This window comes from Astatotilapia calliptera, chromosome 23 (genome assembly GCF_964374335.1).
Source record: "Astatotilapia calliptera chromosome 23, fAstCal68.1, whole genome shotgun sequence".
Classification (NCBI taxonomy): Eukaryota; Metazoa; Chordata; class Actinopteri; order Cichliformes; family Cichlidae; genus Astatotilapia; species Astatotilapia calliptera.
The window spans coordinates 3030523-3050008 of NC_137443.1; the positions used below are offsets into that span (position 1 = coordinate 3030523).

At 39.6% G+C, this 19486-nt stretch overlaps 1 protein-coding gene across 5 annotated transcripts; it reads right to left on the minus strand.

Annotated features, from left to right (window-relative positions):
• Nucleotides 1-186: 186 nt before the first annotated feature.
• fyco1a (FYVE and coiled-coil domain autophagy adaptor 1a) lies at nucleotides 187-17841 on the minus strand. Of its 5 annotated transcripts, none has more exons than XM_080297034.1 (19): nucleotides 17718-17806; nucleotides 16952-16999; nucleotides 15918-16032; nucleotides 15187-15293; nucleotides 13067-13192; nucleotides 11883-11989; nucleotides 11105-11248; nucleotides 10871-10964; nucleotides 8304-10757; nucleotides 7703-7795; nucleotides 6963-7081; nucleotides 6714-6881; nucleotides 5928-6080; nucleotides 5517-5746; nucleotides 4999-5101; nucleotides 3377-3463; nucleotides 2946-3156; nucleotides 2204-2313; nucleotides 187-2056 (listed from the first exon to the last, which is right to left on the minus strand). In XM_080297034.1, exons 3-19 carry the CDS (start codon nucleotides 15976-15978, stop codon nucleotides 1981-1983), a joined length of 4443 nt encoding a protein of 1480 aa, XP_080153160.1. In that variant the 5' UTR covers nucleotides 15979-16032; nucleotides 16952-16999; nucleotides 17718-17806; the 3' UTR covers nucleotides 187-1980. The 5 variants fall into 5 exon arrangements, with proteins under 5 accessions (XP_080153160.1, XP_026015719.2, XP_026015716.2 ...); XM_026159934.2 differs by having other exon boundaries at nucleotides 4999-5146; nucleotides 17718-17805; XM_026159931.2 differs by having other exon boundaries at nucleotides 4999-5146; nucleotides 15918-16029; nucleotides 17718-17797.
• Between the last annotated feature and the right edge of the window lie 1645 nt (nucleotides 17842-19486).

Consider the following 19486-nt stretch of genomic DNA (forward strand, 5'->3'; position numbering starts at 1 on the left):
CAACAGAGGAACCAACTAGCAGCTTTTGAACTCAGTTACTCATCAAACACAGAAAAAAAACTTTCTTGTTTTTGGAGGTCATACAACAGAAAGCAAATGTACATGGATGTAATGTTAAGAAACACGTTAAAGAGCTCATCTTGTTCCCTTGAAATACTAAATCAGACACAGATTAGTGCAGAGACATCATTTCTCTCATTTTATTCATGTTTGTAGGCTGTCTGACAGGTCTCTTAGTTACACTCAAGTCTCTGTAGCATTGGTTACCACACAATTTATTCTCCCAGAGTAATCATTCAAAACCAGCTAGTAGAAAAATCTGTCCCTGTGTGCACTGTTGAAAAAGATAATAAAAACAGATTTTCATTTAATTTGTAACAAATTAAATATATTTTTCACAAAGTGCAGCTTTGTAAAGAAAACACCTTTGCATAGTTTTTGCATCAATTACACCCATCAAAGCTGATAAAAAGAGACCTGACTATAGTGGAAACAGGCCTCTACAAAAAGCAGCATACTTGCTTGACCCAGACCGTAGGGCTGTGTTCAAAAGTGACCAAAGTTGCTTTTTCTTATTGCCTTGCTCAGAAACAAACAAACAAACAAACAAAAACCAGAAATGAACATCCTACTTCATCACAAGAAAAAATGTATCATCCAGAGCAAAGATGAAAGGATTCCAGAGATTCATAAGGGGGAAAAAAGCAAAAAGACATTTACACCGATAAAATAAAAAATATAGTATAATGTGCAGAACATGACTTAGATGCCATTTCACACAGAAAGTTAGTTAAGTATCAGTTAACAGAGTGATATCAATTCATACCAGATGATGTGTTCTAAGTTGACAACACAACTAAAAATTTGTAATTTGAACATCAAACATCCCTGACAGTTAGAATTACAAGGCACTTAGAAAGTACAGTAGCCTGTTACTACTCAGCAACATATTTAAAGTTAGAGTCATGCAAAGACTCAGTCTGGATACTGATACAAAGAAGAAACAGCATAAATTTAGTTCAATCTTTTTTTTCTTTTGTACCTCATAAGACTTACCCGTCCCCATGCTGCAGTTCACTCATAAAAGCAACACAATTAAAATAAAAATTTGCAAGTAATTTATAAAACAAACTAATTGGGAAGATATACTTCATCTTATTCCATAACCTGGATACAAAGAGAGCAAAATGGCAGTCTTCTATTTTTTAAAAATACATTTTTCAAAAACATAAAATGGGGCACGCATCCCCTAAAGGACAATTGCATTTCTAACTCCTGAGATTTGCACAAAGTGCTTATGGCATGTTGTGGAGCAGTAACTGCTTTTTCCAGGCCCCCTAAACACATTTCTGCTTCGCTTCTTTCTTGCCACAGTGTTCAAAAAAGTGACAAAGTGAACCAATGGTTTGCACCATAAAGATTGCACGAAACATTTAAAAATAACCACAAATTGTATTTTAAAAAAAAGAAAAGAAAATCATTCTGTCTTCATAGACAACTTTTATAGTAAAGTATTTGTTGCTTCTGAACAATCTTATCAAATGTCATATTAGTGTTACTTGCGGTGACCTTCGTTCCTTAACACAACAACATTTTTGCTAAAACAGAAGCAAAACTAAAACTACCAAACTTGGCAAACCCCCCCAAAAAAATCCAGCTTAATTAACTAAATATACTTGAACTAAAGCCATGAATATTACTTAGTGCATGTATTTTTTTTAAATACCCTAAAAGTTGCATAGATATTTTTCCTTCTAAAACCTTTCTTGACAATATTGCATAGGCCACAGTTTACCAATAAACATACCTCAAAACACCAACACCGCACTGTTAAAGTGGTAAAGAGCATTTTTTGGAATAATATACTTGGTTTTGGAAACAAAAGTGGAAGTGGTCAGTGATAAGCCATAATGTCAGTTCTCCTTTAGGTTTGACAGTGGCATCAGGATGACGTCTCTGGGGGCAGAGTGAGAGAGAGTTTCATGGGCAGTCGCTGCCATCGTAGATTATGGACTTCTCCATGGTCAGATGGTAGAAAACCTTCTTGGAGATAAACCTGTTGAAGAATAGTTTTGGTTGAAAAGAAATTTAAAAATTTACATAAAAGCCAAACACAAATGCTGGCAAACATAATGGCATTTCTGTAATTTACACACTTCTGCAAAAAAAGAGGAACAAACTGTTCTAAACTATCGTGACCTACCGAGAGAAAGAGTTGTCAAAGATAAGGGTGTAGAGACCAGGATGCCGAACTTTCAGCTGTCCTTGAATGGTTTCTTTATGGGAAACGCAGCGAGTGAGAGGAATCAGGACCTGAGAACAGAACAGAAACAGGCCTTTAAAAATAATCTCAGTGCACAGGTGAAAGATTTGCCGCAGGTTTTCATAACAAATATAAATAAAGAATACGACGGTCATCAAAACTGAACCAAATCAAATTAAAAAAACAAACAAACAAACATCAGGATATACCGACAAGGGAGGGAGTTGATAGAACGCCAGATGAAAGGTCACAACTCATTTAAAACCTCTGACATTTTAAGTAAAGAATGTGCAGCTCACCCTGCTGAGCAACAATGGCTTCCTGCAGTGGTTTTCTTCAGTCAATAATGTTTGAAAAATAAAGCAAAAAGACCGTGCAGTCTGTAGGGGTGACCATGAAAGCACACACTGGGTCTGGTGATAACTTTTGCTTTGAAATCATCACCTGTGAGTGTGGGATATTTGAGTTTGGCAACAACCGGAAAGCCTTTCATGCAGGTTTGCGATTTCCTTCCATTTAAAATGATGTAATCTGCAACAGTTGCTTTTATGGACGCTGCCAGTGGCAGACTTACAAGATGTGCACATCAACACATGCTCACAGTGTTTAGGCCTCTACACAAGAGGCTATATAAAAAAAAGGTAGACAGAGATTTCCTGAGCTCACAGTAAGTTAACTGTACCTTTGACTGTTGCACCGGAGTGTCAGTGGACTCCCGGTAAACCACGCTGAAGAAGATGCTCTTGGGCTCGGAGGAAAACATCCAGCTTATAGTTGGCCCAGAATCAATCACAGCAACAGTAATAACACTGTAGCTACTGGACTTAATGAAGAGCTCCCGGGAACTCTCACCAAACTTAGCGATATCATCAATACTGAGAGGGACAGCCACCCTGTAATGATAATGAAGGTTTATGATTAGGGATGAGACCAGAACCAGAACCCATAGATATTTAAAGGATACCTTTTAATAGCAAACTTCTGACTTCAGGTTTTCCAGCCATATAAGATTTATTGCCAAGAAGGATTGTTACAGCAAAGAAATAATCAAATTTCCTTATGTTTTGTGCTAAGTTTAAGCATGATATATATTTAGACCACATGAAAACTCACGTGACTTCTCCTGATTTGAGAAGGTTGATCTCTGAATCCTGAACAGTGGGAACTTGCTCGTCATCAGGGGTCACTTCTCCTGTGCTTCTACAAAATCCGAAACGAGACGCAGAGAACAATCGTTATGAAAACTGTTGTGCAACACTTCAGTGGCAAAGACCTATTAAACAAAATAACTCACATCAACATAAAACTCCACAGCATCTACACAGAGTGCAGCTAATTTTAATCTGTATTTTAAATTTTGCTGGGACATGCTCAAACATCATATGCATTTGAAGTGGACTCAGATTTGTACCCACGGGTCAGTACTTTTTCATTTTAATGGATCATTTCTGCATGTTTTACCTCATTTCACCCAAACACAAATGCTTAATGTTAAAAACGCCAATTACATTGATTTTCAGCAACCTCACATCTTTGCTGCATAAATGTTATGATGATGCTGGTTAAGTAACCTGTTTCACACTAATAAAGCACTTTTTTGTTATAAAAGTTTCTTTATTTTAAGAACTATTAAGAGCAGTACACAAACATGTGTTCTCCAGAAAATGAAAGTAATCTGGTGGTACCGCTTCCTTTATTTCTTTTCTCTTATCTGTAAACACAACCCAGCAAACACGATCGAAACCCCAACATAACATCCCTGGTCACAACCGGTCGCGGTAGGCCTGCAAACACCGAACCACAGACATGTTGTCGCTGTTTCCATGTAGAACAGAGTGTTTTTAACAAAGTGATACATCTATTCAGATTATTGCAACGAAGGAATTAAATGCAACTGTCTTTCTTTGTTTTTTAGAAACTGACAGCTAATTTGTTTATTGCAGGATTGTGAACAGATGGCCACATGTCTCTGTGCACAAAAACAAGCATTACCAGAGTCTCCTCTTTAAAAAAAACAAAACAGTTTTAGGTCATTCATGTTTGCAGCCATCTGCTGTTTCATTTGTTGCTGTTGGATTTAACTTTTCTATCTGTGATGTCAGCATAATAAATCCAGGGAACATAACCTAGTTGAGCAACAACTCAATTAGCTCAGTAGTATAAGAACTGGGCTTGTTCATCACCACTGAGGTAAATGTTTGTTCTTTTTATTCTTGCTGTGGACAATGTTTTATTTTGTTTTATTCTAATCAACTAAGATTACTAGAAGATAATTATTGAATGCCTCTTTCTCACGAGGCCTCTCAAAGTGATGTCAGTGGTTTTTTTTAAACCAGGACTGGACCTTGACAAAAACGCCATCCGATGGTTATTCAACACTGAAATGTTTGCTTTGAAGTCTGTGAAGAGTTTTGTATCAACTCGACATTAACAAGCCGGCTGGTGCCACGTTTATGGTCTTTTCTAAGAGCAAAGCGAGACACTCACAACAGTTACGTGTTTTAAACAGATAACGATAATGTTACTGTTAATAATATAAGTTAAGAGCTGCTTAATTACTGGTGCTCAGCACTGTGGTATCTTGTGTTTTTTCTGATTGATCTCTCCAGCTGAGTTTCACCTGAGGACCCTGAGCAGTTAATGACAGAGTGACACGCTGACTCTGAAAACAACACGCGGAGCAATGACTCATCGGCATCCGCTCCGCTTTGTCTGCCCATAGACGCTGCACTCACAAATCCAGCGCTCCTGGATGCCTGCGGTCTTGTTCTCCCTCCAGGGACCCTGCAGTGGTCTGAGAGGTGGTATCACTGTCGTACACACCATTTACCTCCTCTTCTGTGATGATGTCAAAAGCTTCAGATGTGTTACTAGGATCTGACACTGAGAGCGAACAGGTAAATAAAGCAGATTAAATGCAACAAAGAACAATGTGCAGTCTGGAGTAAATAAAAAATCATGCAAGCATTAAAAAGGAAAAATGTAACAGGACTGAATTGAGACGAATGACGCAGTTTGGGTTTTTTTTTTCTGAATTTGAGCCAAACTGCGTTTTTCTCTGAATGAAAATGTCATCATCTTCCCCATTTGTCTATTGCACAGGAATTCACAGTAAAGGTTTCTGTCCTCCTTCCTCAACTAAACTTTCACTTCTGCTTACATGAAGAGTGAGGGTCAGATACGTACACCAAGAAACTATCGGTGCATGTGGACATTTGTGAAATTAGTGAGTAAACATGTTTCTTCTTCTCACCTGTGACCCTGGGAGTTGGTATGTATGAAGCTGGTTCAGGAGGTGGTTGAGGTCCAGCTCCAGGTGGAGGAGGCTGCACATCCGAGGGGCTTAACTCTGCTGCCGTGAACCTCTCCACCACTGCACTATGTTGGGTGTAGCAGTGCCTGCAGCAGCGCTCCTTTTTCCCACTTTGCTTGGTCACAACATAGTTGTTGCTGCAGTAGTAGCAGAAGATGCGGCCACAGAGCCTACAACATTACAAATAAATAACTAAACATACATGCATAGAAATATTTTACCCATAATCCACATTTTTATCATCACTCGAGTGTGAAAGTGGATTTGATTCTACGTTACATGCAGTGTGAAAATCAATTCAGGGTATGCACAAACATGAAAAGGAGAGTAGGCCTTGGTGCAGAACCAAACCTGCAATGATGTCTGCGCAGCCACCAGGTGAACTGGCCTTTGCAATCGAGACAGTTGGTGGCCTCCTGATCCACCAGCCACCAACGCTCCTCTGCTCGCAGTTTCTGCTCAAATTCCAGAGCATCAGACTTCTGCCACAGAGCATCTTTGTCCCTGATTCAAGCACAAAAATGACAATGAAACGTCAGATTTCAGTCTTGTCTTCAGTCTAGCCTTTAAATTTTTTTGCGTGGGATGGATTTGGCTCAATTCTCAATATCAACTCAATATTCAAAGCAGTTGAAGTATCGTGAACAATTACTCGCTGAACAAAATTTGTCATTTAGTTGGACTTCATAAACTGCTTTAATGCAAAAGAACGCATACAAACTGAAACATGGAATATCTCTCCATTTCTGAAACGATGCAACTAAGACAAATAATGAAGACGTGCATAATAAAAGAGCACAAATGGAAGAACTAACGTGGGCACATCCCACTGGAGTTGCATGAATCACTGTTTTTGTGTTTCATTCTATGCAGAGTATGAAAGCGTTTGAGGTTTCTGAATACAGTGAATAATGGTACACAAAAAGCTGTTGTTTATGTCAGTAGAGTCTCTCACCAACATTTTCTGCTCTTGTCTCCATCAAAGTCTTTCTGTCAAATCCAATCTCAGTAATTTAGCTCAGCATTTAGAGAAGCCTCCCCTCACCTGCTCCTCAGACCTAATGACACCTTTCCTCACTAAAATTTTCTCTCCTTGTTGACAGTCTTGCAAAGAACTACAAGAGACAATGGCCATACTTTAAGAGTTCGATGAGCCGCTCTTCAAGGTTCGTCTTGGTTCTGTTGAGGTCATCGATCTCTGCGGTCATCTTCAGATGACTGCTTTGTTTGTCAGCTTCCGCCGTCTTCAATTTCTCCTTTAATTCCTCGCAGGTCTTTTGTGCGGCCAGGAGTGCTTCTTCAGCCCTTTAGACACGAGAAAATTAGTAGAGATCCCTTTTTCCATTAAAAGTTGGAATTCACAAGTATTACTGATTATGAATGTACCTGGTTGCTGCGTCTTTGAGTTGCTCAATCTCGCTTTCATTTTCACGAATGGTTGCTTCTGTCTTGGTGATGTGAGCATCTTTCTCTCTCGTTAGGTGCAAGCATTCCTCATTCTCAGCCTTCGTAAAACAAATGCATGCAGTGTATCCATTAGCAATTTTTGTGTTATTTATAGAAGGTTTTTCCATATAAAAAAAAAAACAACCCTATTTATAATTGTTTGTTTTTCAAAGCCCTCTTGCTCTATAGGAGGGTATAGAAAAATAAATGGGAGCAACAACAGAAACCTGTGTTAAACCAGTATTTGATGATATAAGGCCACAACTGCATTAAAACACCTAACCTCATGCACAAACATATGACCTCAAGCACACTTAGGTAAGCCATGTATCTGATGACGATCACAGAGCTTGTGTATCTACTCCACTTTTACAACTAAAGACAAATTGGTCTTACAATAAACATGTCATTACCTGTGAAAAGAATAAAAGTAAAAGAGACTTAAAGGAAATCTGCTGAGGAACAAAACAAATAATAGAATTTGTCATATTTTATGTAATGTTTAGCTTCCTTTGCTCCAATCATTATGCAAATAATTAAAATGTTGATGTCTGCTCCAGGCTATATATTAAATATTAGAATTCTTGGTGATCTAACTAGTATTTTTCCAACATGACTTTGTATCTACTTGTGTTGTTGCCATAAATGGCTGGATTAGACTGCATTTGAAAAATACAAACCTGTAGTTCAGAAACTTTAGCCTGCAAGCTGGACTTGTTCCTCTGCTCCTCCTGCAGCTCGGCCGTCACCTTGTCCAACTGTTCGTTCAAACTCTGAAATGTGAGCGTAAGAGAAGGGTTTCACAGCCATGCTCGTGTCTTTGAACTAAACGATAATGAGCTAACAGATTATAATAACAATGTCAACATGCTGTTACTGATCGTCATTTTATTCTAGGGTGTTACCTAAAAAAAGTTTAATGTGCTCATTAGTGCTAAACGCAAAGTACAGCTGGAGCTGAATGTTTTTGATCATAAATCAAAAGCTCTGAGACCAACTGAAATTTTATCTAGTCATGGCTCTAGATGAAAAAGCCAGAGGACGCCAGAAGGAAACATGTACACCAAATATTCTGAAGTTGTTTCATCTGAATTAACAATGACAACAGGTGCTGCTGAAGACAAAGTCCGGGGTTCAATCCACTGGTGCACGTGAACGGTTTTCTGAGATATTCTGGTGAAAGCAATGAACTGACTGAGATGTCTATCCCCGAGTTCAGTTATTAAAATTAATTACTGCTGGTTTAAGACAAGTCGTGATTAACACATTTATTCCTCTCACCTTTATCTGCACTTGATAGTTCATGCTCTCTGAGCTCATCTGGAACTTGATGGCCTCCATCTCCTCTTTGTTTGAGTCCTTAATGGTTTGCACTTGGTTTTTAGTTCTTTCCAGTTCTTCTTGGAGCTCCACGATAGTCTGCGGAAGTGCCTCTTTCTGTGTAAGCTCCTTTCTTAAACTGTTATTCTCCAGTTGTAGTTCTTCCATACACTTCTCTAGTCGCTCAACCCCTTTCTCCAGCTCTATAATCTTCCCAGAATCGCCTTCCCAGTGCCCTCTGACCTCCTCTTTTTCTGCACTCAGTTTACAGATGGTCATCCCCAGCTCTGCCATCTCGGTGTTTGCCCTGTGCAAACCCTCGCGGATCTCGTTGTTCTCTAAAGCTAGCTTTCTATTGTCTGCCTTCAGGGTAGACAACTCTTCTCGCATGGCGGCTGCAGCTATGGCTAGCTCGGCATGAGCAGCGACTTCGTGATCATGCTTTTCAATGAGCGCCTCTTCCTTCTTTTTGCACTCCACGAGCTCTGCAACATGCTTCTGATTCAGTGCCTCTGTCTGGGATTTAAGTTGCTCAGTCAGGGTCCTGAGCTCATTTCTTTGGGCTTCTGTCACCTCCAGCTGTGCTTTTAACTTTAAGTTTTCTTCCTCAGATCTCTGCACCTGCACCCTAAGGTCCAGGACTTCTGCCTGGAGTCTGGACACTTCTTTCATCCTGACTTCCAACTGGACTTCAACCACAGCTAGTTTTCCGATTATTTCCTGATTTTCCTTGGCTTCAACAGCACTCCTCTCCAACTGCGCCATCTCCATCACCTGCTTCTCAGAGGTCACACTTTTAAGCATTTCACTCTGTTTAGCACAGGTGGCTTCAGCATCAGCTTTGGCAATCTCAAGTTCCTTCTCCTTGGTCTCCAAATCTTTTAGCCTGGACTGCAACTTAACAAGGTCAGTCTCTTTACTCTCGAGCTGAGCCTCTTTGACTTGGAGCTGTTCCTGAAGACTGGCTTCATTATTGCGTGAAGCTCCTACGTTTTTTTCCAATTCTCCAATTTGTCCATGAGCATTCTTCAAGTCTGCCTGGATGAGGTTAAGAGCTGCTTTCCCAGTGTTCTGCTCCTCCCTCAGACTCTGATTCTCCTGCTCCAGACGCTTCAATGTGGTCTCTGAGAGCTTTGCAGCCATGGTGGCTCGCTGCAGACTTTCATCCAGCTTACAGTTCTCTTCACGCAGTCGCTTTTCTTTTTCATCTACTGTCACCTTGGTGTCATCCAGCTGGCTTCTAAGTTGTTTCTCAGAAGCTCTTAAAGCTGCTAATTCAGCCTCAAGCACCGATCTGTTTTCTGCCATCTCCTTTTCTAGCTCGGAGTACTCTGTCTTGCCGTTTTCTATCTTCGTAGCTTGTTCTTTGACATTCTCCTCCAGCTCAGCAATCCTAGTATTCAGTTTGTCTCTCTCTGTGATCAGACCCTGGTTCTTGCTTTGCAGCTGTTGTAGTGTCTCAACGCTGCAGGCTAGCTCCACCTCTTTTCTTTTAAGCTGTTCTATAAGGGAAGCAACTTCTGCTTCTAAAGACTCTTTCAAGTCACCAATATTTTTCTGCATCTCATCTTTATCTTCTTGTGCCCTCTTCTTCACCTCTACTACCTCTTTCTCTTTCTCCTCTAGAGATCGTTGGAGGTCTTGCAGTTGCCTCTGTAGGTTGCTAGCCTCCTTCTCTTTCACTACCAAGGCCCCCTGCAACTTGTCAACTGTAAAGCACTGCTCCTCCACTTTTTCCTCCAACTTGACTTTCTCCTCAGACACAGACGAAAGTAATGCTCCGAGTTTTGTTTCAGCATCCTTTGCAGATGTCTCTTTGACTCTAAGCTCTTCCTCTAGCCTTTCTGTTTGCCTCCTCTTCTTCTCAACCTCAGCTACTGCTTCTAACTTCCCTTTCTCTGCTTCTTTCAACCTGTCCAGCAACTCGTGTATCTTTTGTGCAGAATCAAAGGACTTGGCCGTCTGCTGGTCCTTCTCATTCAGAAACCCGCCCATCTTGGCCATGAGCTCCATGTTCTTCCCCTCAGCAACAGCCAGCTTTTCCTGAAGCAGCAGCTGCTCAGCCTGCTTGGCTTGTTCCCCAGTTCTGAGTGCTTCTACCTCTCTGGATAAAGCCGTCTCTCTCTGCTGCAGAGCATAAAAGTTTTCTTGCAAGCCTTTTTGTTGCTCATTAAGTGTAAGCGATGCATCCAGCTGTCTCTGCAGATCTACAACAACTCCTCTCAGCTCTTCACTCTCCTCGCCAAGCTGCTGCATCTTATCTTGGAGTTCTCGGTGCTTCAATTCTGAACGGTCAAGCTCAAGTCGAAGTTCTTCAACTTCACTGACATCTTCTCTGCAGGCAGGCAGCGACTCATTCAGGTCATTCAGCAGACCCTGACCATAGTCAGGGCTGGAAAGGAACTCAGATGCTTGCTTTATGATTTCAAGGGAAACAAAGGAAGAAGAAAAGGAATAATGAAAATCTTGCAATCATTTGAAAGTTAATAAAAAATTAAATGATGTTATTAGAGACAGACATCAGTTACCTGGGAGTAAGAGCTGGCCAGACTGTTAATACTGGAACTGCGACTGGGTGGTTTCCACATATGGCCAGGTGAGTTTGCACTTCCCAGTGTCCTCCTGTTAATTATAAAACAATTCAGATAATGAGAAATATGGATTAATGTCAGACAACCTGACTAAGTGGGTTCAAAGGCAGAGATATATCACCTTTTAATGTTCTTTTAATTTTACATTATTTTCATTAGTTATTTTGTTACCTTGCAAAAGTCGGCCAGGAGGCATCAAGGTCATAACCTCTTGATGCTACGTCAAACTGGACTTCGTTGAGCTCGTACAGGTGACTGATGATGTCCACACTAAGGTGAGGCTTCAAGAAGGGACTTCTTGCATAGTACCAGTCACTGTGAGGACAGAGGTGAGAAAGACAACGTGACAGCACACAGCAAAACCACAAAAAACAAATTAAGTTTAAAATTTGAACTTTAATAATATACTTTTGAAAGTAAACACTAAAGAAAGGAAATGTCACCTAGAAAAATTACACACACACACACACACACACACACACACACACACACACACATTAAGCTTCTTAGGCTGTAGTAAATAGTCTGCAGCATCAAAAATCAACCATATTTCTCTTTAAAATTAAGATTGAGAATTTTGCATTTTTCTATTCATTAAAATAAGTCTACCGCACTAAACACACTCATTTCACTCAAGTAAGTGACTGAACTGAAAGCGACTTCATAATAACTAGACTGTTATACATACTCTACTATTATTTCGTAGGAGAGCTACTTCTAGGACGTTCATTAAGAGAACAGAAAACAATGACGTCAAACGCTACATCAAACAGAAAAATCAACATCTGATTCAGTTTCCATGATTGTCAGCCATAAACAGCTGGCTCACTTCTGCCAGTGTTTCATGGGCTTTATTCAAATTTAACAGTCTTGTCGATTTAAATCAAATATGTGTGTTCTTTTATTTTTTAATGTCAGCATAGAAATAATCGGGCTGTGACAGGCTTACCTGGTGACTCTCTGGTTCATTAGGCACTGCTGCAGCGTGTCAGCCAGTCGCTGATGTACGAGGGAGTAGCGAATAAATGCTCTTCCTTTCCCCAGAGATGTTTTTAGCTATTAAAGCAAATCAGAGATTATTACACATGGTCCTTAAAAAAACATGTACTGACATTGCCGGGAGTCAAAGACTACAAAGAAAAATATCTTTCTGTTTAGCCTTTCCGAAAACAAAATGAACAACTCTAGACTCTAAATAACCATACAAAATCTAACTGAAAGACAGGCACAAATAATATAAAACTGACAACAAGAAACACATTAAAAAGCAAACAAAAAAATTCACAATATGTTGTTAATTAAAGCCACTTAAACTACTAAAATGCGTCCTGAGTTTTATATATTTATATATATACAGAGTACACACAGCAAAAGACTGATCGCCGTTAAATGCAGAACTGACCCCCACAGGAAATCTGTCTTACCTGTTGCAATAAGACTGTACAACTCTTTCTCGCTCTGTAGACGACTTTTTTAGGATTGATATTAATGTAATTTATGTCTTTTTACTCAGATTGTGCATTATTATTATTATCGTTATTCATCTGTATGTTATTGAATGTTTTTCCCACTCCCCCATTATATGCTGGTACTCTATTTTTATTCATTGCACCGACATTATGTCACTTGCATTCATAGTTATTTTATTTTATTCTATTCTTGTATAATCATTTTTTCCTCTCTTGCCGCAGTGAACATGTCTATGACAAAATAATTTCCCTCGGGATAAACACAGTTTTTAGATTTTTCAGATTCTAAGTAACAGGGCAAAAATTGAAGTATGTAACTAGCATGAATGTTTAAAGGTCTGTCTGATATTGTCACCATGCAACCAGAACTATGTTACTCTGTTTCCACATATCTCATTACTGTTTCTCACACCTGGCACAAAATCGTAAATAGTCAGCTTCAGATGGTTGAGATTAATGTGCCGCCTGAGGACACATGACGCCCACTCATTTTCATGACTATTACCTGCTCTATTCTCACTCAGGTGCACTGTAAGGGTTATAGGGGTTTAAGGTCTGACCCGACAGTGCTGGACACCTCAATCTGGTGATGTCTAGGAAAGTTCAGAGCTGCAGTGCATTTGTGGAAAGTGGCTTTAGTGGTGTCATTATTAACAAATCTCACCTCAGTGATGGATTTGACAAAGCGGATACCGTCATTGGCTCCTTTGATCTTAGCCAGGCATTCACTGAAGTAATCCCAGTAGTCTTTCTTTGTGCCAAGAAATGTGGTCTTCTCCTTCTGGTCAAACTGAAAGAAGGTATCAGAAACTGTAAGAAAGCGACATGGCACCCAAACTATCCTGAATTGAAGTCTATATGAGATTTCCACAGCAGCAAAAATGGTGAAAGAAGTATAAAGTTAGGTCCACAGGCTGTAAGACATCTTTTGTGGTTTTGACTGTAAAATCCTGGAATTTTAAATCAAACAATCAAGATATGATTAAAGTGCAGACTTTCAGCTTTAATTTAAAAGCATTTTATTAACTATTAACAAATTAAAGCCACTTTTATGTATTGTGTGTATAGTTTCCAAGGCTCAAAAGTAATTGAGCGCCTGACTGATAAATAGTTTTACAGCCAGATGAAGCCTGTATTAGACATAAAAGTTCTGGAGTTGATTCAAATTGTTCAACTTTGAAGTCCAAACAGTTGCCAATACATGCGAATGCATTTACCAGCTCAATAACACCAAAAGGCCTGAACGGCCACAGAAGACGACTAAAGCGGATGATGAATGAATTACAAATAAGATAAACACCTTCATAGCATCTAAGTAAGTCAAGAGCAATCTCGAACAGGTAGGTGTATCCCTGTCAAAGTCTGCAATCAGAAGATGCCTTTATAAATGTTAATAATACAGACCGTTCACAACAAGGAGCAAACCACTAGTTGCACTCAAGAACAGAACAGCTAGATTGGACTTTAACAGAAAACATCTGAAACGGTCTGTCCAGTTCTAGGGAACAGGAAAAAAGTCTTTGGTCAGATGAAACATTTAACTTATACCAGAATAATGGCAAGATGGAGAATGGAGAAAGAAACGAATAGCTCACCATCCAGAGCATACAACATCACATGTCAAACATGGAGGAGGCAGAGTTATGGCATGGCTTTGTATGGTTGCCAGTGGAACCAGGACACTGATGTTTGTTGATGTGAAGGCTGACAGAAGGAGCAGAATGAAGGAAAGTGTACAAGGCCATGCTCTATGCTCAGATTCAGCCAAATGCTCCAAAACTGATCAGAGCTTCACAGTACAAATGGATAATAACCAAAAGGACACTGCAAAAGAAACCCAAGGGTTTCCTCAAGGTTGGGAAATACTCTTCAAAGGTCAAGTCAAGTCATCTGATCTCAACCCAATAGATCAGGGGTGGGGGAACCCAAGGGCCGGTGTCCTGCAGGTTTTAGATGTGTTCTTGATCCAACACAGCTAATTTAAATGGCTAAATGACCTCCTCGGCATGTCATGAAGTTCTCCAGAGGCCTGGCAATGAACTAATCATTTGATTCAGGTGTGTTGACCCAGGGTGAGATCTAAAACCTGCAGGACACCGGCCTTTGAGGCCTGGAGTTCCCAACCCCTGAAATAGAGCATGCAATATCCAACTGAAGACAAAACTGAAGGCAGAGAAATCCACAAACGTCAACAACTGTAATAAAAGCTTAGAAGAGCTTCTGAAGGGAGGAATCACAGCTTTTAGTGATGTCCATGAGTTCTAGACTTTAGGCAGGGAAAGCATTTCATCAGAATACAAACAATCCTTATATTTAAAATTATGTTAGTCTGTCCAGTTAATTTTAAGCTTCTGAAAATGGGGTCTATGATTTATGATAAACAGTTAATGCAAATTTTATGTTAAATCCCATAAATTAAAGGTGAAAGGTTGCACTTCAAGAAATAAAGAGATGGAAAATTACAAAACGTTGTCACTGTCAAAAAACCCTTTGGACCTAAACTTCCTGTTGAAGAAGACTTTTTCTTTAATATATAGATATATTTTATATCAAGGCAGCAGAATTTTTTTAAGCGTTTTTGACTCTTGATTCAATTTAGTGCCTGGAGAAGTCAAACAGGAAGGTAAGTATTTACAGACACTAGTTAAGGACAAATAAGATCATTGAGTAATGTGTCATGTAAAATGCTGTGTTTCTCCAGTTAATTAGCTTCCTGTCCATTTTCTTAATTTTGTTTCATCTAAGAAACTACGTGTTGTTCCTTAGCTAGCTGTGTAACCTCACCTGCAGCAGGTACTCCAGTTTGTTGGCAAATTTCTGGAGATTGGTGCTGTCATCTGTGATTGGCTCCCCAGTTTCTCTGTATTCCTTTGCAAGCTCTGCAACAGACTCTGAAATAGACACAAAAATAATTCCAAACCGATCACTGGCAAAGCAGGTAGATTATGTTGGAAAACTGGGAACTGTTCATACATTTTATATAAAGTAAACTTAAAAACAGAAAGAAGCAGCATGTCTTCATTCAGCTAATTTATTAAGACAGGAAACTGAGTGAATGCAAAGTGTACATTTCGGTAACACACAAACTCAAATAGTCCTGGTACCTATAACTCTAACCACTTCCACTGTCACGCTCTTCCAGTAAAGCTGATTTTTACATAAAAACTTGCCTCTTATCCATCGTAAAAACTGGAAAGACACCCGTGATGGATGCACTCTGAGCACGCATTCTCTGTCTCGCTGCATGCTGACAGAGGCTGCCACCACACCCTTACAACACAAACATGAGGTCAGATGCCTGTGCTTCCAAATGGTTTGTTGGCAAGGGTCAGTCAGTCTCCCTCTGCTAAACTGTACTCAGACTTGACTCTATGGCAGACATCCTGAAATCACAGCTTGCTAACTCTCTTTCTCTTCTTCTCAGTGAGGCCATGTCAGTTAACAACTGACGTCTGCCAGTGTAATTGCACACACACACACATTCAAACACACACACACACACAAAGCTGACAAACCATGCAAATCTCGGATAATCCTCTGGAGCTGGTTCTCCTCGACCCTAGTCCCCGCAGCCATGGCCCCACCTCTCGCTCCCTGGCAACCAGGGGTCACAGGGTCGTATAAAGTCTGCTGAATCAGAAAATCAGAACCAGTTAGGAACAAAAGGAGGATCACAGCTCCCTCTTTATTCTCTTATGGCCACATATGATCCACACAAACGTGTGTGAGGATGAGAACACTTCTCAACATCTTTGCGGCAAATGCAGTTTAGGCCAGAAATTCAATCTAACAGAGGTACAATAGTTTGTGACAGAGCACAGTATTTACTGTGGATATCAGATTTCAACAAAAGGCTAAACATAAATACATCCTCATAGGTCTCTACTACAAAGCAAGTTTAATGCGCGGACGGTATCTTTCTGTTATCTGGATTCACTTCTCCTAACATTATCAATCAGGATAAGCAGGTTATTAATTCACTAAGTTAGCTCATCTAATCAGTTACAACTGCTGATAAGTATACTGGCAACAGAGCTGCTGATTATTAAAAGTAAGATGAAACTGTACTATGAGAAAATACATTGTGGTTAACACACAGCACAGACTGAAAGAATAAAAGAAAAGAGGTGCTATATTAATAACATTTAACCTAGTTGAAGTCAGGAAAGATTGTTGACTGTGTAAGTTAACAGTCTTATCAAAATCAGGTTTCTGTCATTACAGACAGGAGAATCTGATGGATCATAACTGAGTATTTTATTAAATTAATTTTCAAAGTACAGTTTTAGTTCTTATTCTTTAACCTACAGCCTCGGTGGTGTTTAACAGTCTGAGAGTAAAAAATAAATATATTTTAAAAAATTCAAGCATATGTTCAGGCTATCTGCAAATTTGGTCAGCAAGTTCAAACAGCTGCTCTGTTTTAGGATCATACATTAAGGCTTACAGAAAAATAAAATTGTTTTTTTCAAATTGTTTGAAGCCATCAGGTTAAAAAAATCAAACACAAAAACTTTATAAGCTATAAACAAACTTCAGAGCCTCTTACAATCGGAGGACAGAGGTCAGAGGAACCGTCCAGCAGTAGTGAAGTTACCTGAATAAAAAAATAATAATCCTATTTTATACTGCAGGCCTCAGATAATTGAAACAGTAAAAAGGCACAAACATTTGAAGGATCAACTGTAAAGGCAAGATTGTTGCTCACACACAGAGTAAACCTCGTTGGGGTGGTATGCTGGAAAACGACGCATATCGGCTTATAGTATTTATTAAAATTGTTGAGCTGTACATAAATACATGAAAACCACAACCAAAGGAAGTTAATACATAACGTGATAATCCTGTCGGGGGTATTAGTTACAGCAGGCATTTCTTAATTGGTTTGTAATTAGTATTGTATGTGTCTAAAACTTGGGAATGTAAGATAACACCCATTATGATAGCACGACGAGCATTTGTGGTGGCGTCAACGTACGTTTTGGTTTAACGTTACATTTGTATGCTACCTGACCAGGTAATGTGAGTCTCCTGGTAACAACGTTCAAAACGCTGGTAACAGCTGTAACTAACTCTTCACTATCGCTTCTCCAAACCCCTTATAACCATACCGTAGGACACACAGCTGATATATGAAACTCTTAATCACGTTCCTTTGTGTTTTTGTCACGGTGACGTTACTTTCGCTTCGACACATTTAACGGGTATTTTAAAAATAACCCTGACATCAGCGGGAAAAGCTAACTTAAATAATCTGACATGTTTCTACATAGCTGCTTAATAAAAATAACAAAAGAACAACAACTTTAACATACTTTTAGTGGTTCAACTCAACCCATAACAACCAACACAGAGCGTTTAATGCGTCCACACAAACTTGTTAGGAGTGTCCTGATTGACAGGAAGTCACCCCATTGAGAAAGCGACATTCGATCTCCCCACCAATCACTGCGGGGCTTGTAGGCGGGCTCTAGATAAGCGCTGGATAGTTTTTTTGCCTAGCAAACAGTGTGGTCATGTGACCTAGTGTCCCTATTTCCACTAGTGTCCCACTTTACTTGTCCTTTACTTGTCAGCAGAGCAGCTTTGTGATTAGAAAAGGTTTGGTAGATTATTATACTCTACAAATCTGCCCAGAAAAATAATAATCTTTGCAATCAGCACTGCAACATCTCTCGATCAATGTTTAATTCATTTTTATTTGTTTTTAAATATGTACCATTGTTTTTATATTTTATATTTATATATTTATTACTTCTATTTAAACCTTGCACTGAGTTTTTTTCTATATGTTTTAGTCTGAGCTTGTGCATCGTAATTTCATCCTGCATTGCGTCCTTGAGGTTGTGCTGAATGACAATGAAATGACTCTTGAATCTAATAGCATGAATCAATATGAATGTCCTTCAGAAAGCTTGTAATTTTTTAATATACATTTCATTCTAATTCATGAGTGATTTCTGAAATAAATTTTCAAAAATTGGAAAGCCATTATTTGTTAATAATTTGGTGTGCCACAGAACAGATATTGTGACATCTAATGTGGATTTCTGTTTCTAGCATTTACACCCTATTTTTTTAAATCTTTACAGCTTCCACAGGAGCACAAATAATTAGAAACACATTTTGGTGATATCACTATAGTTGAGGTAAAAAAAGTTGAGGAGTACAGAGGTCTGACCCAAGACTTTGTGGACTGGTGCCAGCTGAACTACCTCCAGATCAACGCCAGTAAAACCAAGGAACTGGTGGTAGACTTCCGCAGGCACAAGCATTCTCCACTGCAACCACTGAACATCCAAGGTATGGACATTGAGGCTGTGGACAGCTACAGGTACCTTGGTGTTCATCTGAACAACAGACTGGACTGGACTCATAATTCAGACGCCCTCTACAGGAAAGGGCAGAGCAGGCTGTACCTGCTGCGGAGACTCAGGTCATTTGGGGTGGAGGGCCCACTCCTGAAGACCTTCTATGACTCTGTTGTGGCTTCTGCTATCTTTTATGGCGTGGTCTGCTGGGGCGGCAGCATCTCTGCTGGGGACAGGAAGAGACTGAACAGGGTGATCCGAAGGGCCAGCTCTGTTCTAGGATGCCCTCTGGACCCAGTGGAGGTGGTGAGTGACAGGAGAACGGCGGCTAAGCTGTCATCCCTGATGGACAACATCTCCCACCCCATGCAGCAGACTGTGACAGCACTGAGCAGCTCCTTCAGTGGGAGACTGCGGCACCCACGGTGTGGGACGGAGAGATTTCGCAGGTCTTTCCTCCCCACTGCTGTCAGACTCCATAATAAAGACTTTAACTGATCAAGCACACACATCCATACATATGCAATAATACTAAGTGCAATAATCCTTTCTGTCATCGTTGTATTTTTACTCAGTTGTATATAGTATTTGTATTTGTATTCTATTTTTATCTTATTGTATATTTATTTTATTTTATTCTACTGTATATAGTATTTTATTCTATTCTATTCTGTACAGTTGTGTACTGTATTTATTCTTATTGTATTCTAATTTTTGCCTCATAATTTTTGCACTGTCCACTTCCTGCTGTGACAAAACAAATTTCCCACGTG

Coding starts and splice junctions, on each gene's coding strand:
- fyco1a (XM_026159930.2), bottom strand. CDS start 15,978: ATGGCTGCGGGGACTAGGGTCGAGGAGAACCAGCTCCAGAGGATTATC. Junction 10,758..10,870: donor TGGCCAGCTCTTACTCCCAG/GTAACTGATGTC, acceptor GAAATCATAAAG/CAAGCATCTGAGTTCCTTTC. Junction 7,082..7,702: donor CTAAAGTTTCTGAACTACAG/GTTTGTATTTTT, acceptor TGTTTTACGAAG/GCTGAGAATGAGGAATGCTT.